Source organism: Schistocerca piceifrons, chromosome 3 (genome assembly GCF_021461385.2).
Source record: "Schistocerca piceifrons isolate TAMUIC-IGC-003096 chromosome 3, iqSchPice1.1, whole genome shotgun sequence".
NCBI lineage: Eukaryota > Metazoa > Arthropoda > Insecta > Orthoptera > Acrididae > Schistocerca > Schistocerca piceifrons.
Genome location: NC_060140.1, coordinates 945,530,777 through 945,553,148, shown reverse-complemented (window position 1 = coordinate 945,553,148; position 22,372 = coordinate 945,530,777). Strand labels below are relative to the sequence as shown.

At 47.4% G+C, this 22,372-nt stretch overlaps 1 protein-coding gene across 1 annotated transcript in view; it reads right to left on the bottom strand.

The window, feature by feature from the left end:
- Positions 1-644: 644 nt before the first annotated feature.
- LOC124788343 (mannose-binding protein C-like) overlaps positions 645-22,372 on the bottom strand; it is an 816,639-nt gene continuing 794,911 nt past the window's right edge. The window contains exon 5 of the mRNA XM_047255604.1: positions 645-2,720. Coding sequence (XP_047111560.1) covers positions 2,476-2,720 — 245 coding nt within the window. The 3' untranslated portion in view covers positions 645-2,475. The remainder of the gene's footprint in view (positions 2,721-22,372) is intronic.

Genomic DNA, 22,372 nt, shown 5'->3' with positions numbered 1-22,372 from the left:
TAGCACCGGCTGTTTTTACTGATGTCTATTCTAATAGACATCAGTTCTGACTATCTGTTTCAAATTTCGAATATCATTTCGACCTAACGCCGTTGATATAGTAATAAAAATTCGAAGAAACAATTTCAGATCATTAACAAGAAAAAAGTGACCATATTATAAAAATATAGAGCAATGACATCATGTGTACCTCCTCAGTATCATGTAGTCTAATGTACCTGTAAATAATGACTACGTAACTATAAATCATGTGTATCAAAAGTTTTGTAACTCTCCAGTGAAATTTTAGCCCTGGGGCATGATATGTCCTCAGTCCCTTTGACTATGTTGTATTAAAGGTAGTAATTTTAGAACCTTGGTTCCCTCCCTTTTTTGTGGACAAATTTCTGTAGACGCCCATGATGGTGTCCGCTCGCAGCTCTGAAATAAATAACTCCAGTTTATAATGTATTTTGGAGTAATTTGCTGTCACAACTAAAGCTGTAATTTTCGCTTGTATGTAATATTTTTTGATTTGTGCTCATTTTAATCTTGACTTCATACTTAGTTTTTATTTGTCAGTGCTTGCAAGACGAAACGGAAAAACATGATAAAACATATTAGTATGGCAACATTGTGAAAGAAAAGTTGTAGGTCACAAAATGTTACCAGTAACTGATTTTTATTAATAAAATCATCTGTACACAATACTGTAAAAGAATTACAGAGCAGTTAATTACATAAGTGGAATTTTAATAAGGCGAAATTCATTAAATTTTTATTGTTCGTAGACACATTTTTATAATGCAATAAAAACAGTGAAAGAAAAATATACAAAAGATTTCATACAGTATTATCATTCTTTTTCAGTGTACTACACAATACCATAAGGTATAATGAGTATTTTTTGCCTTTATTAAGTAGATCACATTCGTAATTCGTTAACAATTGACTGAATAAAAGGATGCTGTGACTGAAATAATTATTTTAACATCAGTTACTTTAAGTTATCGACGAAAACAGAAAAATAGAAACAGCAAACTTATTTTTTCTTCTACTAAGTTCCTTTGTATAATTCACTGGTCGAAATTAAAAGTATTCCCTGAATGAGCCCTCCGTTACGCAAACAGGCGCAACGAAGTGGCGGTAGCTTTCACCCAGACATTCACGCTTTCAGCCTGACAAAACACTAACATACCATGAACTGTGCGAATGAAGTGGCAGCCATTGAATCCGCCGTCTCTGTTACGTTGTAAATAAGCACTTTCCTCCGGACGTGATCCGGCAAGACACGCTGTCTTCCTCGAGTTACACGGATATTATGTAGCAAAGTTCATTTCTGGCGAGTTCTGAGGCACTTCGTGATCGTTAACTGCAACAGAACACGGGCGGACGTAACTGGAATGAGAAAGACTGACGCAACGTGGAGATCTGTGGCGAGCGGCCTGCTTGTTAAAATTAAGGAATTTCAAAGAAAAGGTTAAGTCTCAGGAAATGAGAATACTAGGTTTCACATGGCAGCTAAGGCAATCCACGGTCCGGCGAGGGAAATACGAAATTAGTTTTTTTTCCGCAAAATGATTAGATTGCGTCCCATCCTACGGTTGTGGTAGCATTTACGAAATAGAGCAGTGGAATTACCTCATTTTATCCCCAGCTACTGTCGCTGGATGTAGGAAGAGTGAGTTGTGTCTCAAGTGGGTGTTGACTCAACAGATAAGCAGCCGTATAGCACATTTGGATTATATGTAAAGTTGGTTCAATTTCACACGCAATTCCTGCCTAGATTCATGGACCGAAATCGATGGCGGAAGACCATACATTAGCAAGGTTACAGATCGAATCTACGCGGTTATAAGAAAACGCTTCGTAACAGGAAACATTATTTGTCACCTGTCACTCTTTCTCATGACGTACATTTTTGCTTGAGAAAAAAAAAGTGGGGTACCTACTTGGTTAGGGGAAAGAAAACCTGATTGAAACAACAGTAGAGGAGCGTAGTCATTTGGACCATGGATAGACTGAGCCGATCTCTTAGTTCCACGAAGGGGTGGGGGGGGGGCGGGGAGCGGGGGGGGGGGGGGGGGAAGAAAAACGTTACTCTCCTCTGCTAAGTCTAACTTAGAGGCTCACCAATGTGAAATTATTAATCCTCTGAGCTAACTAGAATCCATTTGCTCTGGGAGACACATTTCAGTAGTAATTAAGATCTGAAAAACGCTCAACCTACTTAAGTCCGCGGACACGGAAAAATGAGAGAGCGGCAGTGACCGCAGGGCGAGATCGCGTTTCTCCAGTTTCCAGAGGTCAGCTTCGCGAAGTTCCCTCGCCGGAGCACGCGAAGACGGCCGGGGCTCACCACGGAAGTTGGACACCACTTGTTAGTCTTTGGAAACGGATCGGACGCGACCGAGACAACTGGGAGGTCCAGACGCGCTCGCTCGGCCGCCGCCCGCTGGAAGTCCGCTCACTGTCCCCTGCTTCCAGTCCGACCGATCACTGCACTTCGCAGACGAAGAAGGTCTCGAACGAGCAGGGGCTGTCGTTCCACTTGAGGCCCTTGCCGTCGCGGTTCCACAGCTCGAGGCAGTGCTCCTCCTCGCCGTTCTCGTAGCGGAAGTTATTGGGCTCGCCCGTGTTCCAGTTGGTGAAGGTGATGGGCCGGCCGGTCGCCATCCAGAAGAACGTGCCTTCTTCCGCCTGGTCGGTGCCGGACGTCCAGAAGTGTTCGTGGCCCAGACCTGAAACAAAATGGCGCTCATGTGAACGTGCTTCAAGAATAGACGGGGTACAAGAACGAGTATAGCCAAGACAAATACCAAAACGCTGTATCCCGTTAGTGGACATTAATATGGGGTGTGTCCACCCTTCCGCTTTATTTATTTATTTATTTCTTGTTCCGTGGGACCAAATTAAGCAGAAGTCTCCATGGTCTTTTTTTTTTCCTTTATTGATTTTCTATTCCCCCCAAAGGGGGCGGGGTGGCAGCAGCTTAGTACGCTGTTCTACAGCCTACAACCTTTTATTTTAAGAAACGGAAGAAGAAAAGAAACAAGAAAAACAGGCGATAAAACGGTGACGTCAAGTGTAAAATGGCGGAAAAATGCGGAAAGTTAAAACAGAAAGCAAAAGGGGTTGGCAACGTTAATAAAAGACACAGGAATCAGACAAAACACACACAATTAAAAAACACGGCGACAGTCTGGTTTCTGTTCGCAAGAGGTAAAAGGCACACCCAGCGACAGTATGATGGCCGTTCGCAACACTTCCCAAAAAAATACAACTCGGAACACTCACTGTAAACACTCACTATAGAACACTGCACGAAAGTGGCGGCCCAAAGATGACACTCCCGATCCAAAGGCAGATTGGGGGTGGGGGGGAGGGGGGGCTGGAGGAGGGAGAAGAACAAGGAGGGACGGAGGAAAAAAAACGAAAAAAGGGGCTCCATGGTCATGGAACCAGTCAATATGTAAGTAGGCTGTTTAGGTTTTTATACATCTACATCTACATCTACATTGATACTCCGCAAGCCACCCAACGGTGTGTGGCGGAGGGCACTTTACGTGCCACTGTCATTACCTCCCTTTCCTGTTCCAGTCGCGTATGGTTCGCGGGAAGAACGACTGTCTGAAAGCCTCCGTGCGCGCTCTAATCTCTCTAATTTTACATTCGTGATCTCCTCGGGAAGTATAAGTAGGGGGAAGCAATATATTCGATACCTCATCCAGAAACGCACCCTCTCGAAACCTGGCGAGCAAGCTACACCGCGATGCAGAGCGCCTCTCCTGCAGAGTCTGCCACTTGAGTTTATTAAACATCTCCGTAACGCTATCACGGTTACCAAATAACCCAGTGACGAAACGCGCCGCTCTTCTTTGGATCTTCTCTATCTCCTCCGTCAACCCGACCTGGTACGGATCCCACACTGATGAGCAATACTCAAGTATAGGTCGAACGAGTGTTTTGTAAGCCACGTCCTTTGTTGATGGACTACATTTTCTAAGCACTCTCCCAATGAATCTCAACCTGGTACACGCCTTACCAACAATTAGTTTTATATGATCATTCCACTTCAAATCGTTCCGTACGCATACTCCCAGATATTTTACAGAAGTAACTGCTACCAGTGTTTGTTCCGCTATCATATAATCATACAATAAAGGATCCTTCTTTCTATGTATTCGCAATACATTACATTTGTCTATGTTAAGGGTCAGTTGCCACTCCCTGCACCAAGTGCCTATCCGCTGCAGATCTTCCTGTATTTCGCTACAATTTTCTAATGCAGCAACTTCTCTGTATACTACAGCATCATCCGCGAAAAGCCGCATGGAACTTCCGACACTATCTACTAAGTCATTTATATATATTGTGAAAAGCAATGGTCCCATAACACTCCCCTGTGGCACGCCAGAGGTTACTTTAACGTCTGTAGACGTCTCTCCATTGATAACAACATGCTGTGTTCTGTTTGCTAAAAACTCTTCAATCCAGCCACACAGCTGGTCTGATATTCCGTAGGCTCTTACTTTGTTTATCAGGCGACAGTGCGGAACTGTATCGAACGCCTTCCGGAAGTCAAGAAAAATAGCATCTACCTGGGAGCCTGTATCTAATATTTTCTGGGTCTCATGAACAAATAAGGCGAGTTGGGTCTCACACGATCGCTGTTTCCGGAATCCATGTTGATTCCTACATAGTAGATTCTGGGTTTCCAGAAATGACATGATACGCGAGCAAAAAACATGTTCTAAAATTCTACAAGAGATCGACGTAAGAGATATAGGTCTATAGTTTTGCGCATCTGCTCGACGACCCTTCTTGAAGACTGGTAACGCCACGTAGCTCTCTGTATGAAAATCACTGGCTGCGCTGTGTGCAGTAGAGATGGGTCGAACTCGTTCATTCCCGTGAACTACTTCGTTCATGTCACTCTTTGCCGTGAAGCGTTCAAATGAAGTAGTTCATTCATGAAGTACGGAAGCCTGGCGAAGTTGCCCAGTTCGCTGCTCAGCCGCGACTACGCTCGCTACGCCGCGCTCGTACAATAAAGCTTCGTAATACTTCACAATTTTACCAACAGATGGCGGAACTATGGAGTAACGTGCACGCAACGTTTTACGCTCTTACAGCGTATGAGTTAACTTAAATAGAGCATGGTCGAAGGGGACAAAGGAAAGATAAACAAAGAAGCCTGTCACGTATAAAGAAGGTATTACATTTAATCTTGCTTGACATTTTCTCATGAAGCTCCCAAAAAAGTCTTTATCTGCCAAATGAAACATTATTTGTTGTATTCATGGACTGAAAACTAAGACTACCAAAGGAAATGCAGTCCAATTTTATGTTCCTTTTAAAATTTAATCCAAAATAGAATGAGTATGTTTACCACTGTCACAAACCCTATATACCTACGTTAAGTAATTATTCAGAAGTTTTCCTGTAGATTTTATTTTTGTTGAGAATAATAACCCTCCGGATTCAAAACGTAAACTGTCACCTGTAGTCATTGGTACGATTTGTGGTAAAATCCCTCTTTCAGTATTATTAACAAAGCTCTTAGTTTCATGTTGGCTGTGCGTGTTCACACAGCCAGCCTCTTCGTTTGTATCTTTAATATTCATTTGTCTGCAAGCGCTGCCAACGGTAGGCTACCCGTAGACGCGAAATTCAACTGCACAAATAGTCACGGGTAATGATGTCAGCACTGCAGGAAGCAGCTGACGCTGCATTCCCCCCGCCTCCCAAACCCCGTGTAAACCTTTCGTTCCCCAAAAACATCGCGCGATTCGTCGACAGGCAGCAGAGGGAGGACTGAAGTGAAGGGAGGATGAGTGACGTAGCGCCGATGTAGTGGGAGAGGGAGAGGGGAAGAGAGTGAGTGAACTAGAAAAAAGTGTGGAGTGTGTTATCTGTGAAGAGGTTGAAGTACCAGTTCATTGAAATTGAGTGGTTAGTTCACACTTCACTGGAGTGAAGTGTTCATTTGAACGACTCATTCACGAGCTCCCCATCACTAGTGTGCAGCCTGTGGCTGGTTAGCATTGATGTAATATTCGCTATTGCAGTGTTGGGCTGTTGGCTGTTAACAGCGCGTAGCGTTGTGCAGTTGGAGGTGGTGGTTGTTGGGATGTTTAAGGGGGACTAAACAGCTAAGGTCATCAGTCCCCCATTCCAAAAACAGGCGAGACATAAATTCGCGGAGCAGGTAAAACCCCAAGGGGAAGGAGACTCCCCCCCAGGCCCTAAAAGAACACAAATGCGGTAACGAACACTACAGACACGAAGAGTACAGATGAACACAGACAAAAAGAAACAGAAGAAAAGAAGATGGCCGGAGACTGGTTGACTGACCACGACAACAAAAAAGGGAAAGAGTCAACCAACCGACTACACACTAAAATCTCCAACCAAATATGAGAGACTCGAGGACAAGAGACACACAGAGGGAAAGGAGCAGGACCTCCCTAAATGGAACCATAAAAAGGACTACCACGGATAAAATTTAAAACGTCATCAGCCATGGAGGCATTGTAGCTTAAAACCAAAGGCAAAGTGCCTGGGAGATTAAAAGACTGCCGGAGAGTGCGCAGTCGGGGACACTCCAATAAAATGTGGGCGACCGTCAGCCGGGACCCACACCGACACAGGGGGGGATCCTCCTGACGCAAAAGATGGCCGTGCGTCAGGTAGGTATGGCCGATGCGGAGCCGACACAGGATGACAGAGTCCCTGCGAGAAGCCCGCAGGGAGGAGCGCCACACATCGGTCGTCTCCTTGACAGCCCGCAGTTTATTCGGGGATGTCAGACCACGCCACTCAGCAGCCCACATCCCAAGCACCTTACGGCGCAACACCAGCTGCTGATCGCGTGCCGTGAGGCCGATTTCCAAAGCTGGGGCGTCGATCGCCCCTTTGGCCAGCCTGTCGACACGTTCGTTCCCCGGGATGCCAACGTGAACTGGCATCCAAATAAAGACCACCGAACGACCAGAGCGGGTAATGGCGGAAACAGACTCCTGAATAGAGGACACCAGAGGAGAAGAGGTATAGCAGCGGTCGATGGCCTGGAGGCTGCTCAGGGAGTCACTGCAGATGACGATGGACATACCTGAGCAGGAACGCATATGCTCAAGAGCGCGCAATAGGGCCACCAGCTCTGCAGTAAAAATACTGCAGCCAGCCGGCAAGGAGCACTGTTCAACATGGGCAGCGTGAGCAAAAGCGTAGGCAGTGCGACCATCAACCAGGGAACCATCAGTGTAGACAGTCTCACAGTCCGAAAATGAGGCGAGGAGCGCAAGAAAATGGCGACGGAGTGCCACAGGCGGAACCGAGTCCTTGGGTCCCTGTGCCAAGTCCAGATGGACGGACGGCCGGGGCAAACACCAGGGAGGCGTAGGTGCACGGACCCGGAAGGGAGGCAGAAGAGGGAATGACCCCAGTTCGGACAGCAGGGACTGGACGCGGACAGCTATGGAAAGCCCAGACCTAGGTCGCCGTTCGGGCAGATGGAGGACCACGGCAGGGAAAAGCAGGCGATGATTGGGATGGCCGGGCGAGCAATGCACGTGGACAGCATAGTCGGCGAGCAGTCGATGGCGGCGAATCCGCAGCGGGGGAACCCCGGCCTCCACCAGTAGACTATCCACGGGGCTCGTACGGAAAGCGCCAGTTGCAAGGCGAACCCCACAGTGGTGTATGGGGTCTAACAACTTCAACACTGAGGGTGATGCGGACCCATAGGCCAGGCTCTCATAATCAAGCCGGGACTGCACAAGGGCTCTGTACAATCGCAGCAGCGTGCAGCGATCTGCACCCCAAGACGTGTGGCTAAGGCAGCGGAGGGCATTGAGGTGCCGCCAGCATTTTTGCTTCAGCTGAGTAAGATAAGGAACCCACGCGAGCCGGGCATCAAACACGAGTCTTACGAAGCGGCAGGTCTCCACCACTTCAAGCAGGTGGCCGTCGAGGTGAAGTTCAGGATGAGGGTGGACCGTCCGACGCCTGCAGAAGTGCATAACTCGAGTCTTGGCTCCAGGGAACTGAAAACCGTGAGTCAGAGCCCATGATGCTGCCTTGCGAACGGCTACTTGCAGCCTGCGTTCGGCGACTCCTGTAGTCGTGGAGCTAAAGGAGATGCAGAAGTCGTCGGCATACAAAGAAGGAGACACCAATGACCCCACGGCTGTAGCCAGACCATTAATGGCCACTAGAAATAAGGAGACGCTCAACACCGAGCCCTGCGGGACCCCATTTTCCTGTATATAAGATGAACTAGAGGCGGCACCCACTTGCACCCGGAAAGAGTGGCGCAATAAAAAGGTTTGAAGAAAAGCCAGGAGCTGACCACGAAGATCCCAGTGATGTAACGTAGCAAGGATGTGATGCCTCCATGTGGTGTCATACGCCTTCCGCAGACAAAAAAATACAGCAACGAGATGCTGATGTCGGGCAAAGGCCATACGGATAGCAGATTCCAGCCACACCAAATTGTCCCGCTGCAGACCAGCCCCGACGGAAGCCACCCTGGGATGGGTCGAGGAGACCGCGTGACTCAAGGACCCAACACAAACGCTGCCCCACCATACGTTCGAGCAATTTGCACAAAATGTTGGTGAGGGTAATGGGACGATAGCTGTCCACCGCCAGCGGGTCTGCACCGGGCTTCAAGATGGGGACAATAAGACCCTCTCGCCATTGTGACGGGAACACGCCCTCGCTCCAAATGCGGTTAAAGATGGTGAGGATGTGCCTCTGGCAGTCCCTGGAGAGATGCTTTAGCATCTGTGCGTGGATGCAGTCTGGTCCTGGTGCTGTATCAGGGCAATCGGCGAGGGCAGCGAAGAATTACCTCTCGCTGAAATTAGCATTGTATTTTTCAGAACGACGCGTGTGGAAGGATAACGGCGTCTGCTCGGCTTGCTCCTTTAGAGAGCGAAAGGTGCGGGGATAAGTTGCAGTCGCAGAGCTCTTAGCAAAGTGCGCAGCAAGGTGTTCAGCAATGGCGGCAGCGTCCGTGCAGACAGCGCCGTCCAAGGAGATCCCAGGGACACCCATAGGGGTCTGGTATCCGTAAATCCGCCGGATCCGGGACCACACGAGAGAGGGGGAGACACGGGAGCTCAAGGATGAGACATACCTCTCCGAGCACTCCTGCTTACGCCAGGCGATAAGGCGACGGGCCAAGGCACGGAGCCTCTTAAAGGCGATGAGGGTCTCAAGAGACGGGTGCCACCTATGATGCTGGAGAGCCCGCCGACGGTCGCGAATAGCCTCAGCAATCTCCGGCGACCACCAGGGTACAGCCTTCCTCCGAGGGAGTCCAGAAGAGCGGGGGATGGCAGCCTCGGCCGCCGAAATGATTGACGTGGTTAAGACACGGACCACCTCATCAATGGCCCCCTGTGAGGGAGACTCGATGGTTGCAGCGGAAGTAAAAGCCAGCCAGTCAGCCCTGTGGAGAGCCCAGCGGGGCAGGCGCCCAGAAGAATGACACTGGGGCAGTGACAAATAGATGGGAAAATGGTCACTACCACACAGGTCAGGATGCACTCTCCAGTGGAGGGATGGGACGAGGCCGGGGCTGCAAAGAGAGAGTGATGGCCGAGAACAAGCCATGGGCCACACTGAAATGCATGGGAGCACCGGTGTTCAAAAGGCTAAGGTCGAGCTGAGCCAACAAATGCTCCACGGCATGACTGTGGTCATCGGAGACAGTCCCACCCCATAGAGGGTTGTGGGCATTGAAATCGCCCAGCAACAAGAAAGGTGGCGGCAATTGGACGATCAGAGCAGCCAGGACATGCTGCGCGACAGCACCATCCAGTGGAAGGTAAAGACTGCAGACGGTAACAGCCTGTGGCGTCCACACCCGAACAGCGACAGCCTCTAAAGCTGTTTGAAGAGGAACAAACTCGCTGTGAAGAGAGTTGAGGACATATATGCAGACGCCACCAGACACCCTTTCATAAGCTGCCCCGTTCTTATAATAACCCCGATAGCCACGGAGGGCAGGGGTTTGCATTGCGGGAAACCAAGTTTCCTGAAGTGCAATGCAGAAGAAAGGGTGAAGGCTGATAAGATGTCGGAGCTCAGCTAGATGGTGGAAGAAACTGCTGCAGTTCCACTGGAGGATGGTATTGTCCATGGATGGGAAAGGCGTGAAGGGACTGGGGAGGCAGATTACGCCTTCGGGGCCCCTGCTGCTACTGAATCATCACCTGTACAACAGCCATCCATTGCGTCCGAGGGACTGGCGAGATCCAGGTCCTCAGCGGACGCCAGAATCTCCACCTCATCTTCGGACGCAGAGGGAGAAGGTTGCGGTGGGACAGGTGCCACCGCAATTTCAGGATGCTTGGGAGCCTTTTTCTTCGACTGCTTTGCGTGCTGTGCCTTAGGTGGTTCTGGCTGGGAGGGCCTCACTGGGTCAGTCTCAGGGACTGAAGACGACCGTGACGCCCTACGACCAGCGACCGGTGGTTGTTTGACAAACTTGCGGGTGTCCGCTTTGGCACTGGGCAAAGCCTGGGATGGGAGGGCCCCAAGGGACCCCTTCCGGGCGAGAGGAGCCGAAGAAGGCTCATGCTTCTCCGGCTGTGAAGGGGGAACAGATGTCCCCGGTGGTTGGGGTGGTGTTGCTCCTGAAGTAGATGGAGCAGGAGCAACAGGGAGTGAAGTGCCCCCCACAACCAAGGGGGCCGGTGAATTCTGACAGAGCTGAGATCGAACTGGTGTTGCAGCAGCGGCATAGGTAGATGTCATGGGCACAGGATGTAGCCGCTCATATTTCCGCCTTGCCTCGGTGTAGGTCAGGCGGTCCAGGGTCTTATATTCCATTATCTCCCTTTCTTTCTGGAAAATCCTACAGTCCGGCGAGCAGGGGGAATGGTGTTCTCCGCAGTTAACACAGATAGGAGGCGGGGCACATGGAGTATCAGGATGCGAAGGACGTCCACAATCCCGACACGTGATGCTGGAAGTACAGCGAGATGACATGTGCTCGAACTTCCAGCATTTAAAACAACGCATCGGAGGAGGGATATATGGCTTCACATCACAACGGTAAACCATCACCTTAACCTTTTCGGGTAAGACATCACCCTCAAAGGCCAAGATGAAGGCACCGGTGGCTACCTGATTATCCCTCGGACCCCGATGGACGCGCCGGACGAAGTGAACACCCCGTCGTTCGAGGTTGGCGCGTAATTCATCGTCGGACTGCAGAAGAAGATCCCTGTGGAATATAATACCCTGGACCATGTTGAGACTCTTATGCGGCGTGATGCTAACTGCAACATCCCCCAACTTGTCACAATTGAGCAACCTCAGGGACTGGGCAGAGGATGCCGTTTTGATGAGCACAGAACCAGAGCGCATCTTGGACAAGCCCTCCACCTCCCCGAACTTGTCCTCTAAATGCTCCACAAAAAACTGGTGCTTGGTTGACATAAACGATTCCCCATCAACTCGCGTACACTCAATGAACTGGGGTGAATATTCTCCACTGCCTTATTTTGCCATACGTTCCTCCCATGGAGTGGCCAGGGAGGGAAATGGTCATGGTTCGTATTTCCTGCCGTTGAGGTTAGACCTCGATCACTTAGAGACTGCTGGTGGAGGCCCACCAGCGAGAGATGATGTACCACGCTTCATTGCGGGTCATCCGCCCTGATGCCACAAGACCAAGGGCCCTCCCCACGGGCGCCACCCAGCCGCAGCAAAGGCCACCTGGCAGGATGGCCGTTGCCGGGAGTCCCGATACCCCAGGAGGATAGGCATCTACTCCTTGGCATACGTGGGGAGTTAACGGCGCAGGCATCAGTAGAGCGATCCCTGTGTTGTCAGCGGGCTACAACCAAGAGGGTACATGGCGGCCCCACCACAACGGACTGGCTACCGTGCTGGATCTTAGGTGCAAAACTGTCCAAGGTCGTCGTCGCAGTTAAAAGCAACAGTGCGAAGTGCAGCGTGGTAATCGCACCCAGGGATGTATCCTCGCCCAAGAGACGGAAAACGAGCGGGACACCATTGCAACGACGAAAAAGCCGGCTAAAGGTCTCAATGCACGACGGATACAGTACACCATGTAAGGCGCCCTTCCCCAATTGGCTCGCTCTTCGGAATAATTTAGAAAGATGGAGGTCAAACCCGAGAGGGGACCATCACATAAGACCGAAACATTGGAGACTCCTTTTAGTCGCCTCTTACGACAGGCACGAATACCGCGGGCCTATTCTTACCCCCGAACCCGCAGGGGGTGCGCAGTTGGAGGTGAGCCGCCAGCAGTGGTGGATGTGGGGAGAGAGATGGCGGAGTTTTGAGAGCGGATGATCTGGACGTGTGTCCATCAGAGACAGTAAATTTGTAAGACTGGATGTCATGAACTAATATATATATACACTCCTGGAAATTGAAATAAGAACACCGTGAATTCATTGTCCCAGGAAGGGGAAACTTTATTGACACATTCCTGGGGTCAGATACATCACATGATCACACTGACAGAACCACAGGCACATAGACACAGGCAACAGAGCATGCACAATGTCGGCACTAGTACAGTGTATATCCACCTTTCGCAGCAATGCAGGCTGCTATTCTCCCATGGAGACGATCGTAGAGATGCTGGATGTAGTCCTGTGGAACGGCTTGCCATGCCATTTCCACCTGGCGCCTCAGTTGGACCAGCGTTCGTGCTGGACGTGCAGACCGCGTGAGACGACGCTTCATCCAGTCCCAAACATGCTCAATGGGGGACAGATCCGGAGATCTTGCTGGCCAGGGTAGTTGACTTACACCTTCTAGAGCACGTTGGGTGGCACGGGATACATGCGGACGTGCATTGTCCTGTTGAAGCAGCAAGTTCCCTTGCCGGTCTAGGAATGGTAGAACGATGGGTTCGATGACGGTTTGGATGTACCGTGCACTATTCAGTGTCCCCTCGACGATCACCAGTGGTGTACGGCCAGTATAGGAGATCGCTCCCCACACCATGATGCCGGGTGTTGGCCCTGTGTGCCTCGGTCGTATGCAGTCCTGATTGTGGCGCTCACCTGCACGGCGCCAAACACGCATACGACCATCATTGGCACCAAGGAAGAAGCGACTCTCATCGCTGAAGACGACACGTCTCCATTCGTCCCTCCATTCACGCCTGTCGCGACACCACTGGAGGCGGGCTGCACGATGTTGGGGCGTGAGCGGAAGACGGCCTAACGGTGTGCGGGACCGTAGCCCAGCTTCATGGATACGGTTGCGAATGGTCCTCGCCGATACCCCAGGAGCAACAGTGTCCCTAATTTGCTGGGAAGTGGCGGTGCGGTCCCCTACGGCACTGCGTAGGATCCAACGGTCTTGGCGTGCATCCGTGCGTCGCTGCGGTCCGGTCCCAGGTCGACGGGCACGTGCACCTTCCGCCGACCACTGGCGACAACATCGATGTACTGTGGAGACCTCACGCCCCACGTGTTGAGCAATTCGGCGGTACGTCCACCCGGCCTCCCGCATGCCCACTATACGCCCTCGCTCAAAGTCCGTCAACTGCACATACGGGTCACGTCCACGCTGTCGCGGCATGCTACCAGTGTTAAAGACTGCGATGGAGCTCCGTATGCCACGGCAAACTGGCTGACACAGACGGCGGCGGTGCACAAATGCTGCGCAGCTAGCGCCATTCGACGGCCAACACCGCGGTTCCTGGTGTGTCCGCTGTGCCGTGCGTGTGATCATTGCTTGTACAGCCCTCTCGCAGTGTCCGGAGCAAGTATGGTGGGTCTGACACACCGGTGTCAATGTGTTCTTTTTTCCATTTCCAGGAGTATATATATATATGACTTTTGAACACTATTAAGGTAAATACATTGTTTGTTCTTTATCAAAATCTTTCATTTGCTAACTATGCCTATCAGTAGTTAGTGACTTCAGTAGTTATAATCTTTTATTTAGCTGGCAGTAGTGGCGCTCGTTGTATTGCAGTAGTTTGAGTAACGAAGACTTTTGTGAGGTAAGTGATTCATGAAAGGTATAGGTTATTGTTAGTCAGGACCATTCTTTTGTAGGGATTTTTGAAAGTCAGATTGCGTTGCGCTAAAAATATTGTGTGTGAGTTTAGTGATGATCAGAGTAAGTAAAGAGAGAAATGTCTGAGTACGTTCAGTTTTGCTCAGCTGTTTGAAACGTAAGGGGTTTACCAGCACAGTAATTCACTAATTTTTCTAATGGGACGTTCCAAATACATGAAATTATAACACGATAGTAGAAACAGATAAAATCAAACATAAGAAAGATATTTGGGCGACAAGTCGTAAGTTGAAATAAAGAAAATCAGCAATGTAACACTGGAATTTGCTTAATTTTTCAGCTCTTCCAGGAGCTCCTCGACAGAATAGGAGTGAGCCATGAGGAAACTCTTCAGTTTAGACTTAAAAGTGTTTGGGCTACTGCTAAGATTCATGAGTTCTTGTGGTAGCTTATTGAAAATGGATGCAGCAGAATAGTGCACTCCTTTCTGCACAAGAGTCAAGGAAGTGCATTTCACATGCAGATTTGATTTCTGCCTAGTATTAACTGAGTGAAAGTTGCTAACTCTTGGGAACAAGCTAATATTGCTAACAACAAACAACATTAAAGAAAATATATACTGTGAAGGCAATGTCAGAATTTCCAGATTACTGAATAGGGGTCGACAAAAGGTTCTCGAACTTACACCACATATAGCTCGAACAGCCCGTTTTTGAGCCAAAAATGGTTCAAATGGCTCTGAGCTCTATGGGACTTAACTTCTGAGGTCATCAGTCCCCTATAACTTAGAACTACTTAAACCTAAGTAACCTAAGGACATCACACACATTCATGCCCGAGGCAGGATTCGAACCTGCGACCGTAGCGGTCGCGCGGTTCCAGACTGTAGCGCCTAGAACCGCTCGGCCACTCCGGCCGGCTTGAGCCAAAAATACCCTTTTTGAATCAGAAGAATTACCCCAAAAAATAATACCACACGACATAAGCGTATGAGAATATGGGAAGTAGACTACTTTTCGTGTTGAACTGTCACTTATTTCAGATACTGTTCTAATGGTAAATGAAGCAGCATTTAGTTTCTGAACAAGATCCTGAAGATGGGCTTTCCACAACAGCTTACTATCTATCCGAACGCCTAGGAACTTGAACGTCCCGTCTCGCTTATAATATGCCCATTCTGTCTGATCAAAATATCGGTTCTTGTTGAATTGTGAGTTAGAAACTGTAAAAACTGAGTCTTACTATGATTTAGCATCAAGTTATTTTCCACAAGCCACGAACTTATTTCATGAACTACATTATTTGATACTGTTTCAGTATTACACACAAGATCCTTCACTACCAAGCTGGTGTCTTCAGCAAACAGAAATATTTTTGAATCACCTGTAATACTATGACAGCTTGAACTCTCCTGGAGACACTTTCAATGAAGTGTCTTTATGCCTGTACAGGAATGGGAACCCCTTCTTCGTCAAGAGCCGAAAACATAGAAGGAAGTGATTTTTTTCATTATCATTGGAAATTGGGCCTCGAGTCAAATAGACACTGGGTTCAGGTGGAATTCTGGATATGCCAGTCTATTTAAGGAGTGTTATTGATCAAATGCTGCTTTATGACAGGGTCCTCTACCATGGTGACACAAGAACACATCGAGAATGCAAAGCTAAAATGTGTTCGTATCCTTCCGCATTTGTCGTTTTCTTGAGTGCAATAAAGGAACCACATCCTAACTCACGAAAAACACTCCTATACTATGACAGCATGTCTTCTGTACTTCACTGTTGGCACTACCCGTAAGGTATCGTTCTCCAGCCATTCACCAAACCCAAATCCTTCTATCGGACTGCCACAGGGTAATGTGCGTCATCACTTCAAATCATCCACTGGCCAATGGCGTCGCTCTTTACACTACCTCAGGCGTCACTCAGCATCGACTGCAGAAATATCTGGCTTGTGGGGAGCTGCTCACTGTTTTTAACTCCATACTCGCAGTTATTATGCTACCTAGACTGCTGATAGCAACGAAGGATTCCTTGCGTTGATTTCGCGCCATTTTCTGAAACCACCCTTCTCAATGCTCGTCGGTGATGTCTGACTGGTGATGGTTTACCTGGGCAGCTTCGTGTTTCCACTTCATTATCACATCAGCAAAAGTCGACTTGGGCAGTTTTAGGAGGTTGAAGTAGCCTCAATTTATTTGTTACTCTGGTGACATCAAGTGACTAGTCCATGTTCCGTCACTGAGCTCTCTTGCACGATCCATCCCGCCATTACTGCCGCTGCACTGACAACACCACACTCCTATTACACTGGCGAGTTCGCCTCTGGTCACATCTAGTGATCAATTCCCATGACAGAGGTGTCTCGATACTTTTGGTCAAATAGTGTATATGACGTAACAACGCGATAGCGATAAATATCAAGAGGTTGCAGAGCGTACCTTCACTGAAGATACAGTACTGGCCATTAAAATTGCTGCACCACGAAGATGACGTGCTACAGACGCGAAATTTAACCGACACGAAGAAGATGCTGTGATATGCAAATGATTAGCTTTTCAGAGCATTCAAACAAGGTTGGGGCCGGTGGCGACACCTACAACGTGCTGACATGAGGAAAGTTTCCAACCGATTTCTCATTCACAAACAGCAGTTGACCGGCATTGCCTGGTGAAACGTTGTTGTGATGCCTCGTGTAAGAAGGAGAAATGCGTACCATCACGTTTCCGACTTTGATAAAGGTCGGATTGTAGCCTATCGGGATTGCGGTTTATCGTATCGCGACATTGCTGCTCGCGTTGGTCGAGATCCAATGACTGTTAGCAGAACATGGAATCGGTGAGTTGAGGAGGGTAATACGGAACGCCGTGCTGGATCCCAACGGCCTCGTATCACTAGCTGTCGAGATGACAGGCATCTTATTTGCATGGCTGTAACGGATCGTGCAGCCACGTCTCGATCCCTGAGTCAACAGATGGGGACGTTTGCAAGACAACAACCATCTGCACGAACAGTTCGACGACGTTTGCAGCAGCATGTACTATCAGCTCGGAGACCGTGGCTGCGGTTACCCTTGACGCTGCATGACAGACAGGAGCGCCTGCGATGGTGTACTCAACGACGAACTTGGGTGCACGAATGGCAAACGTCATTTTTTTGGATGAATCCTGGTTCTGAGTACAGCATCACGATGATCGCATCCGTGTTTGGCGACATCGCGGTGAACGCACATTGGAAGCGTGTATTCGTCATTCTGGCGTATCACCCGGCGTGATGGTATGGGGTGCCACTGGTTACACGTCTCGGTGACTTCTTGTTCGCATTGACTGCACTTTGAACAGTGGACGTTCCCATTTCAGATGTATTACAACCCGTGGCTCTTCCCTTCATTCGATCCCTGCGAAACCCTACATTTCAGCCGGCCGCGGTGGCCGTGCGGTTCTAGGCGCTGCAGTCCGGAACCGCGGGACTGCTACGGTCGCAGGTTCGAATCCTGCCTCGGGAGCGAAGCCTACATTTCAGCAGGATAATACACGACCGCATGTTGCAGGTCCTGCACGTGCCTTTCTGCATACAGAAAATGTTCGACTGCAGCTCTGGCCAGCACATTCTCCAGATCTCTCACCAATTGAAAACGTCTGGTCAATGGTGGCCGAGCAACTGGCTCGTCACAATACGCCAGTCACTACTCTTTATGAACTGTGGTATCGTATTGAAGCTGCATGGGCAGCTGTACCTGTACACGCCATCCAAGCTCTGTGTGACTCAATGCCCAGGCGTATCAAGGCCATTATTACGGGCAGAGGTGGTTGTTCTGTATACTGATGTCTCAGGATCTATGCACCCAAACTGCGTGAAAATGTAATCAGATGTCAGTTCTAGTATAATATATTTGTCCAATGAATACCCGTGTATCATCTGCATTTCTTCTTGGTGTAGCAATGTTAATGGCCGGTAGTGTAGGAACTCATCTTCGGAAACGTTATCCAATCACGCTACAGACCGCCAAAATTCCAGGGAACAACGTCTGAGATCACCCCTCAACAGAGAACAAGAGTTGGTATGGGCCTAACAGCAGTCAGATCATGTGATGGCGTCGATTGCGTCAACACCTGCCATCACCACCCTCTTTAGGCCTGTCTCCGTGAAACGTTTGACAGCAAAGACGCGGGATGCTTTGTCTCTTGAGTAGTGACTGTGGTTGACGTTCCCATACATGGTTCCTAACCTGAGTTTATTCCGTTACAATTCTCGAAGTTTGTAGGTATTGTTTGAGTAGTGTTTGGCTTTACAGGTGCAAACGAAAGGAGCGAGTCAATGACAGTAAAACAAGCAAATGAGCCTAATAAACGTAGGCCCAGAAACCAATTGTTTCCTCCATACGACTTGTTATAGCTGAGTAAATGTACGCCTTAGACAGTGCCCCGAGGAACTTGAGGAGTAATGTATTACAGCAAGTGGTCCGCATAGTCTCCGTTCATATGAAGGCAGGCTTCACCACGCATCCTCACTGATGCCTGGACATGTTCAGAATTCCCAGTCTTGTTCTGAATGGATTGAGAACCATCTACAATGCGATCCCGCATATAGTCGACACTCTCAACAGGGCTAGAAGAAATTTCGAAATTTTTTGGTAGGGTCTTATGGGACCAAACTGCTGAGGTCATCGGTCCCTAAGCTTACACACTACTTAATCTAACTTCAACTAACTTACGCTAAGGACAATACACACACCCATGCCCAAGGGAGGACTCTAATCTCAAATGCGGGCAGCCGCGTTAACAATGACAAGCCGCCGTAGACCGCTCGGGTACCCCGCGCGACCTCAACAGGGCTAGAATACACCAAAGCTGTAATATATGTGCCAACAAATAAAAATCCGAGAGGTTCAAGTCTGAGGACCTGAGAGGTCGCAGCATTACCGAGTCGTGACAGATAACCTTTGTCGAAGAAATATTAATCCATTTTTAGGTATCAGGAATGATGTTAAAATTAAACTCGGGCGGTTTATTGCTTTGTAATTTGCTCCTCTTTCTAATACACTAACTGTGTTGTAACATTCGTATGATTACCCTTCTGCATACGTTGTATAGGAGAAACCATTGGTTTTTCCGGATCTACGTTTATTAGAGTGTATAAGTGATAGATTCTACCCAAATGCCAACCTCAACTGCACGTGGTGTAGTCTATTTCAGACTGACGAGACTCTGGCAACCGAATGACTCTCGGGAGAAGGAGTCCCCCCACCCCCCTCTCTTGCCAAAAGCGGATTAAGGTTAGGGCACTCTTTTGGCCTAGAGTTGGGAAACTGGCTCTAAAGGCGGAGGGACTGTGAAGATGGTCAACGGCATAAGAATGTAGAACACACTGGACAACGACTACATTAAAGACCTTACAGCATGTTCTGGTAATCATCATAGCTGTGCTCATGGCAAAATTTGCATCTGTCGTAAGTTCATCAATCGGATCTCTGGGAGCAACAGTTATGAGTACAGACATGCAGGAAGTCAAATGGCAAGAAAAAATAGAAGTGGCGACCTGGAATGTGAACTCAATGAGTCAAGGATGGAAAATACATAATACAATTAAACAAATGGATAGATTGGGAATAGAGATACTTGGAGTTACCGAGATGCGATGGCTGAACACATGAGTTATTTACATAAACGGACACAGAATGCTTTATTCAGGTAGAGCAGACGGGAAGCATGAGCGTGGAGTCGGTCTAATACTATCAGCAAAACTAGCAAGATACCTCAAAAGTTTCGTACGTATATCAGCCCATATAATGTTACTGCAGCCCTATTGATATAAATATACACACCAAAGTGTATGTCGCTACAATGGACAAGGAAGATGAAGAGTTAGAGGAATTTTATGATAACACAAATGGAATTTTTAGAAAACTCCACAAATATGAGTTGACTGTTATGATGGTAGATTTTAATTCGAAAGTGGGGGAAGAAGAACATCAGACATGGTAGGACCATTTGGGCTAAGCGACAGGAATTCTAGAGGGGATGACTTGAAAATTTTGCGGTGTCAAATGATCCAGTGATTACGAACATCTGGTTTAAACTTCCACCTAGAAGACTATATATGTATGGAAGTCTCCAATGCACAGACCTGGGAAACTTGTGAGAAACGAGACTGATTTCATATTAGTAAATAAACGTTTCAGGAACAGTTGCACGTCATTAAAAACATACCCAAGAGCAGACGTAAACTACATACCGCTTGTAAGAGTTTTCAAATTTAGAATGAAGAGAGCGAAGAGGAAGAAAAAGTAGTTCTACATTTTGAGGAAAATGAAAGACCCGATAGTGAAACAGAATATACAAACAGAACTCAGCTCGGCGATTAACACAGAAGACATCACGAGTAACAATGCCAATTTAGAATTGAACAAATTACAGAATGTTCTGCAGCAAATGGAACCAGAGAGAAAGAAGAGGAATCCACGGATGAGATACTCACTCTATTGGAGGAAAGGAGATTAAATAAGAGAAATCCAACTGAATACGGGAAGATAAATAAGGGCATCGGAAGAAAAATTAGGGAGGCCAAAGAAGAAAAAGTGGAGGAATGCGAGGATATCGAGTTTTATCAAAGTAAATATGATAACTTCAATGTACACAAGAAAGTCAAAGAAGTAACAGGGAAATACGGAACGAGCAACAGTGGAAAACTAGTGGATGAAGCAAGGAACTTGATGGTGGATTTAGAAGACAAGAAAAAGACATGGAAAAAATATACAGAAAATTTATTTCATGAGATTAGATGTGCTTTTGATACAAGTATAAATGAAATAAGTTGCACAGATGTACTAAAAGTAGAGGTTCAAACAGCCATCAATCAGATGAAGGACGGAAAGGCTGTGGGACAGATAAAGTAGAAGCACAGTTCTTAAAATTAATGGATGAAAATCGTATAAAATAGTTAACCCAAATTTTCAGTCATATTTATGTATCTGGAAACATTCCACTGGGGTAGCTGAAATCAGAGTTCATTACTCTGGTCAAAAAGCCAAGTACAAAACAATGCGGAGATTATCGTACGATAAGCTTAATGAGCCATATTTTGAAATTGTTTTTGAGGGTGATACACAGAAGAACATACAGACTACGTGAGGAACAGATAGCTCCTAATCAGTTTGGGTCTATTAATGCCTTGGGTACGACAGAAGACTTGTTCAGTATACAAGTATTGTTTCAGAAATGCAGATATGTAAATAAAAATGTGTTTGCTTTCCTAATAGATTACCAGAAGGCTTTTGCTAGAGTAAAACATGTCAAGTTGATGGAGATTTTGAGAAATATTGGAAAGGAAGTAAGAGACTTGCGAATCATAGAGATCGTGTTCTTGACTCTAAAAGCAGTGTTGCATATTGATGAAGAACATACTGAAAGAGTCAAAATTCTCAGGGGAGTAAGATAGGGATATATCTTGTCACCCATACTATTTAATATCTACTCCGAATTCATATTTATAGAATCCTTGGAAGAAATAGGAGAAGAAATTTTGATAAAGGGAATAACATTAAACAACATTCGATATGCTGGCGGTACTATTTTATTTGCTGACTCTATTCAGGCATTACAATTATTAATGGATAGAATTGTAAGAGTCAGCAGTCAGAAGGAGCTTGAAACAAACACCAGAATGACAAAACTCGCGGTCGTAAATAAGAAAAATATTACAGGAGTAAACACTGTCATAAACCAAAGAACTATAAAAAGGCTAAAACAATATACATTTATTGGAACCATAATAAATGAAAATTGGAATAACTCGCAAGAAATCAAGATTCGTATCGGGAAAGCGAGAACTGTGTTTCAGAATATAAGTGCTGTCTTCTTCAAAAGCCATAATCTAAATCTTAGGACAAAAATCAAACTTTTGCTCCGCTATGTGTATTCTGTCCTGCTATATGGGGTAGAGACATGGACCTTTTTTTTAAAAAAAAAAAAAAAAAAAACGCGGGGAAGAAGCTGGAGGCCTTTGAATTGTGGCTTTATAGGCGGATCCTGAGAATACCTTGGACCCAGAGAGTGACAAACGTAGAAGTTTTGAGAAGAATGAACACAACGTGTAAATTAATCAAGATAGTGAAGTGCTTAAAGCTGCAATGTCTAGGGCATATGATGCGTAATACAAGTAGATATGATTTGTTACAAAAAATACTTCAAGGGAAAATCAACAGCAAAAGAGGTCCTGGAAGAAGAGGAATATGTTGGTCTGACAACCTTAGACGCTGGTTCAGTATGTCTTGAGCAGAACTACTCCGTGGTGCTACCAACAAGAGGAGAACACCCGTCATGATCGCCATCACACGAACCTGAAAGGCACCGAGAGAAGAAGACGTT